At 38.3% G+C, this 6,309-nt stretch overlaps 1 protein-coding gene across 2 annotated transcripts in view; it reads right to left on the bottom strand.

Annotated features, from left to right (window-relative positions):
- Positions 1–452: 452 nt before the first annotated feature.
- The window catches only part of GABPA (GA binding protein transcription factor alpha subunit), a 27,966-nt gene continuing 22,109 nt past the window's right edge, over positions 453–6,309 (bottom strand). For both annotated transcript variants that reach the window (XM_009282923.2, XM_009282924.2), the window contains exon 10: positions 453–3,278. In XM_009282923.2, the coding sequence (XP_009281198.1) occupies positions 3,050–3,278 (229 nt within the window). In that variant the 3' untranslated portion in view covers positions 453–3,049. The remainder of the gene's footprint in view (positions 3,279–6,309) is intronic.

The raw sequence follows: 6,309 nt of genomic DNA, 5'->3' as shown, positions 1-6,309 counted from the left end.
GCTCCATTTTGTCCTACTGTTAAGTTTCCTTCATTATTTTTACCAAAGCACCGTTTTGAGACTTGCGATTAAGATGTTAAAGAAAGCTGTTACAGTAATGAAAGACACCGAGTTCCCGTTTAAAAGTAGAAACACGTAGCCAAGTATTGAGTCAAAGAAGATGCATCTTCAGAAAATAAGAGGGTCTGCCTTCTTCCTGGAACGAGGTTGTGATCTCAGGAGTAATGAGAATAAAGTGTGCATATTCATCTTTAAACTGGTTGCACCCGAATGACATTACAACTGGCTTTCTAAAAATTAAGAAGTCAACAGGCATTAGAGCTGTATAACATTTTTATTTTACTATATTGACATTTTATGCACAAATATTTTATCCGAGTAAAAATAGAAAATAATTGTTTCATGTAAAATTACCAAAAAAAATGCAAACCACGAAAGAAATACATAATTATTAGCAGAGTATAAGTGTCTTTATTTAAAGAGTAAAAAGTATGCAAAAAACCTTCCGTTTTACAAAAAATTGGGAATATTCTTTCTATGTTTTCCTTCTGGCAGCAACAGAACAACCTTTGACAATGTTCTACATCTTTTATTTTATTGAAGACATCAAGTTAGTCACAGATTTCTCCCTCAACTACAGAGAACGTGACAGTTTTTTTACAGTTTGAAAGATTCCTTCTTTACTAACTAGAACACGGTGGAAAAGCAGATGATCCCACAACAAAGAACCCAAAGGACTACCATACCTACTGAAAAGCTGCAAAATAATAATCGGGTGTATTTACAAAGAAAATGTGGTATCAGAAGTTTCCCCTAGAGGGCTTATCATGTAACAAGAACATTCAGGGGGATAAAGTATCGATACTACATTTCAATTTTGCCGTTAGTTTATCCTCCCGCAGTCCAGTTTGATCTAGAGAGCTGATATTTTAAGCTTCTCTTCTTTTTATACTGTATTTCAACGAAAAAGGCCTCTCATGAACTCTGCTAAATAAACCTAATGACTTGTATTGGACTTTGTTTAGTAACAGAGCGGTGTTGTACACATAGTTGCTGCCACCGAACTACCAGCTTCATCGTATTCTGAGTAAGCAAACCTGCATCTATTTGCGTAAGTCACCTCGAACACTTGCCGACTGGTGGAATCAGACTACTGTAACAGTAATAAATGGACTGATGGCCGACGACCTCTCGTGACAGATGCATTTACGTATTTTGCTCAGGGCTTCGGATTTTTTTAAAAACAAAATAAAACCAGCATGCTCAGTAGATGGAGTGCTTTAAGAGCTCAAGAATGAAAACAATATTAAGAGTTACTGAAAGAATCTGGCAAAAAAAGTTATAATCGTGGTGACAACGAAAAAAGCAGGCTAGAACTACATGCAAGATTTCTAGTTAAGCAAAAACTACCTGCAGATGAACATCCACCTATGAACAAAAAGCTTTGTCCTCAATGCACCTCTAAAATAAACGTGAGTCTTCGGTGTTCTTTGCCCTCTGCCTGCCAAGTGTGACCGTTCCGTCTCAGATCAGGAGCAACAGTCCAGTGCTCTCGCTACTCAGTATAAGCACATTTTATGTTTAGAACCTCACTGTACGAGCACTTTTGATTTAAAGTTTAAGAGTAGCTCGATCCCTCACAGAATTAAAGGTTTTCCCTTACACATTTGCGTTTTAATTGTTAAATGTTACCAGAGGGGGTTTCACTTCTGAAAAGTTGGAAAATATGCATGGTGACATAATACTTATACTGTTTAATAACATGAAGGGGCAAAAGCAAACCCAGAATCGCACCATTTTCAGCCATCAAAAGAAGCAGTCTAACAGGCATCAGTACAGAAGCAAAAAAGTTGCAGCCTACTTTTTACTGCACGTTTAAGTTTGCACGAAGTACTCTCCGTAGCTCAGAATTCAGGATACATTCCAACATTTCTATTCATCATCCAGACTTCAAATTGCACCCAGCTCTGGAGCATGCATTTGGCTTATGAAGCTTCAAAAACATCACTTGAAGTTCAGAAAGAAATCGATTTTAAATAAAAAATATATCTTTGTATTTTAATGTATGTCAGACTGTACAATAATTTGGAAATCAAGCTTCAGTCCTCTGTAAAACTATTTTCAACTTGCATTTTGTTTCTAGACAGGGACTACTGACTGTGATTAACTTAAGCCTTCAGTTACTAAGGTTGACTACCGTGCAGGTATAAGCACCTTGCAGAACAGAGCATTAAAAACCCCCACCAAAACAAACTCCTCTTTGGGTGAGGGCTATTTTTTCAAGTTTTCAAATCACCTGATGGGGGGTGGTAGCGGGGGAAGAAGTTTGTCTTTGCTTTTTGCTAAATGGCTAGCATTAACAATGTCTTTCGAAACAGGTAAGTACTTGCCCTCATAGATGCATATTATCTACATATTACAATGAAATACTCATAATTGGCTTTTCACCTAAGCCAGATCGAAACCTGGATCTCCTTCTTCAGCACTGATCTTCAGTTCGGTCTAGTCTTAGTTTCCTTTGCTTATAAACACAGAAGCTGTTTTAAGAACCTGATGCTTTGTAACGTTTAATGTGTCTTTCGGCTCTGCGTGATGAAATGAGAACAATGAACATGTTTAATTTGGAAAGCATCAAATGCCATTTGGTGGTTCAGCAGAGACCAAAAGACTGGAAAGGACTGAGTTCAGACAACCGATCAGCCTGCTTGCTGCAGGTACTTCATTTTTGTTAAAAGCACTGCAAAAATTACTTTGTACAGCTGTGGACACAGAGCGCTGACCAGTTCAACCCTTCTCACCAATTTCAGACTGCACACCACAGAGGCCCTGACTCAAAGTTGCAGAAGTTGTGGTGATCCCTTAACTTACATTGAAATATACGCTGTTAAAAGATCCAAATTTATGCGAGTCCCAGTTCTTTATAGAAAATCATGCTTTGTATTGTACGGTCAAGAAACAAAAGAAGTTTCCGATTCTGATAAAGGTCAGAGCAGCAACTGCTCTGGTTATTTAGGAAAGGCCTCAGGCTCCCACTTTCAGGTCCTAGTGCTCAATTATCTTTCTCTGTTTGCAGGGACGCTGTAGCTAGCGCCACTGCTGTAACTGGCTGCGCAATCCCATGGAGCTGCATCTTGGCTAGTTTCTTCTGCTCACATTCCGTGACCAACCGATTCAACTCTGCTGCGCTGTAGCCAATGAGAGTTTTCAAGTCGCAGACAAATTTGTACACAAACCTCTTGCCTTGCACTTTGCAGATCATGTCTCCGTCATAGTAATACCTGCAAAAAGAACAAGGGGGGGGGAAAAAAAAAAAGAAAAAAGAGAAAATAATTGTAAATTTTCAGCATCTGTAACTTCCACACGCATCGGTTATTTACTTAAGGTCACTCGGAGGCCAAAATATGAATCTTTTTCTCATCAAAATTCTCATGTAATTTCATATACCAAGATACTGTTTAGGCATTTTCTTATATGAGAAAAGGGAAGAGGGTTGAAAATTGTCCCTGCACCTTGATACGTTAAGGAAAAACAAAACATAGTAATTATTTGATAGGCAGTTGAAAGCACCAGTTCAGAAATGAAGGTCTCGGAGCAGTTTAAAAACAGCTTGGGGGGGAGTAAGTTTTATATAGTGCTTTGCCTTAATAAGAAAACATTGTCTCCCCCCTCATTATTGTCCTTGGTTTTCTTTACTCTTGTCTCTGCTTTTCTGAGGAAAAAGTTCACGTTGGAAAGAGTTTGAAAATTAGCATTGTAGTTTCTATGATACTGAAGCAGCCGTTCTCTCCCTATTGTTTTCAAAGATGGAAGTAAAACTATAAAAGCGTGTTTGGTTTGTTTTTTTTTTTTTTATAGTTCATATGCTGGCAAAACTACATCCTTCGCCTTTATTTACAACTAAAAGTGACTTCTCTAACTATGAATACTTTTTACACTGCTTAACAAAAGAATTACCAGACTGGGCAGAAATACAGTAAAGATAACAAAGTCTATATGACCCACTGTACTCCAGAGACATTATAAAACTTTAGGTAATACCAGTAAAAGAGAAGTTAGAATCTTACAGTTTTGTTGCTGATCTTGTCTCACTGGAGGCATTAATAGAACGCATGTTATCTTGGACTTGATGAGCATAACAAGCTTGTGATAAATTTGGAAAAAATCAAAACCAAAACCAAACAACCAAATAAACAAAAAAAAAAATCACACAATTTAATTTCCTCAAAACCATCACCCAAATGTAGTACAAATGAGCCCAGATTTCTTGACTGTTTATAACTCAATCCTCTGAGTGACATGCTTGTAAAGCAAAGATGATTCTCATTCACCAGCAAAATTAAGTCAATTAAAAGACCAACTTCTGTCTCCCAGCTCTAGTGGCAAAGAGGTTAAGTTACCAAGAACCCAACCAAATTTCTTCAGACACCTCAAATTCTGAAAAAAGGCCTTTTAATTTCTTACTTTTGAGGGTCAGGATCTAAGCAGCAGGACCAAAGCAAAGAAAGGATGAGAGGTAGACTACGTAGAAAAAAACGTTGGCAAGCCTGCTGGTTACTGACACCGTACAAGGAGCCGCAGAGGTCTGTTATGGAGTACAAGAACTGCCAAAACAGCTTGCGATTGCTCTGCGGGCAAAGAAAGTTTGGTCCGTTTGCCAAAGCTCTCCTTCACCTTTCTCCTGAATGACATATAGCTACATAAAAGCTTCCTCTTCCGTCCTTCTCCTCACTCCAACCCCTCAAGCTAACACCTGCGCCTCCCTCAACTCCTCTCTGTTTTCTTCTCCACATCATCACGCTTGTTCTTAACTGCTACTCCACTGCCACTCAGCACTTCTCCGCGCCAGCCCTATCCTAACAAAGCATCTTCCTGGCACCAGCTGAAGGATCTGTTGTTGTATGGTGTCCATCACATTCAGCCTCCTAGTGAGGCAATGAGGTTTAGTCATAAGGGGTTAGATGAACCCTGTAACCTAGAGGGTGGGATGATAATTTATGCTCGGCTTTGAAGTACAGTCTTGCAGCACTGGGCAGAATTGGGGAAGGATGAGGGATATCCTGGTGTATCCCTCGCGTGTGAAATACAGTATAGCTTAGAGAAATACAGTATAGTTTAGAGTGTGGGAACACTGGGCAGGCATTCATGTTGAATGTGACAGGGTACTGGACACAGAGAAATTGGGGAACTGGGAGCTGTGCTCACCTGGGTCAATAAGAAGCATCTGCAGAAAGCCGGAGTATGTAAGATGTGGCCATGGCATATGGTTAAGTGCCACGGGCCAAGATTAGGTTTTGGGTTGTTTTGGTTTTTTTTCCTTAAGTTATTTAACTGTACAATACTGTACAATAATGCCTGTCTCAAAATAATGCTGTAGAAAAATGCTTTACAAAACTGAATAAATTTCTTTAAATGATTTAGTCTGCGTTACTGATATGATCAGAAAGGAAAAAGACCACAAGAAATTAGTCCGCATTTATACGAAGGCCCAAAACCATGCAAGATTCCCACATCTCATGCTAGAAACACTCAAGTTAGAATTGAGGCAATGGTGAGAGGATTTTTTCAATATTATGTTGAATGCATTTCTGATTCCAGTATTTGCTCATTCAAAAATATCGAAAGCTAAAAATAAATAAAAATAAATACCCATGCAAATTTACAAAGCCTTAGTTACTGGAATGTTCCGAGTCACATGAAAACTTTGTTTCGGAATAATTCAGGAGATTAATTATTTTTCTTCAAGTCTCACTTCCCTACTGGATAACTAAGCGGATGTTGATTTTAGAAAATTTACCAAGGTGTATGCAACAAAAAAAAGCTGTTTTTCACCCTGCCCTAGCTTCTATACTGCCTGGTTTTCCTACAGCTGGGCAGCAGAGCTAGCACATTTCTCAATAGTATCAACATCATTTTCTGTATAAACCAACAATTGACAGAGTAATTTCAGTACATTAGTAAACTAAACATATTACAATTTAATAAAACTTTAGCTTGGCAACAGCGTTTATCACGGGTGTAGCAAGAGGCATGAAATATCCCTTCAGACACTCAAGTGTTAGAAAACATGTCAATATTGATGCAGCTGCCAAAATGGCAACATTTTGAGGAATATGATTTCTGTAATTCTGTGACTAAAATACAAATGCAAAACTTCTCTAATAGTGATTTATGTAAATTACTGTGCAGACATCTGTTTAATATCCCAGTGATAAGAACATTATTCTAAAGTTCTTCAGCTGCCTTTGAGATCTTCTGCGGAGTTTGACAAAACCCAAAAAACATTAGCATCATTTACATCATTTTTACGTT

The sequence above is a fragment of the Aptenodytes forsteri genome, unplaced genomic scaffold, assembly GCF_000699145.1.
Source record: "Aptenodytes forsteri isolate BGI_AS27 unplaced genomic scaffold, ASM69914v1 Scaffold2, whole genome shotgun sequence".
Lineage (NCBI taxonomy): Eukaryota > Metazoa > Chordata > Aves > Sphenisciformes > Spheniscidae > Aptenodytes > Aptenodytes forsteri.
Note: the sequence above shows the minus strand (reverse complement) of the source record. Positions and strands in the feature narration are given on the sequence as shown.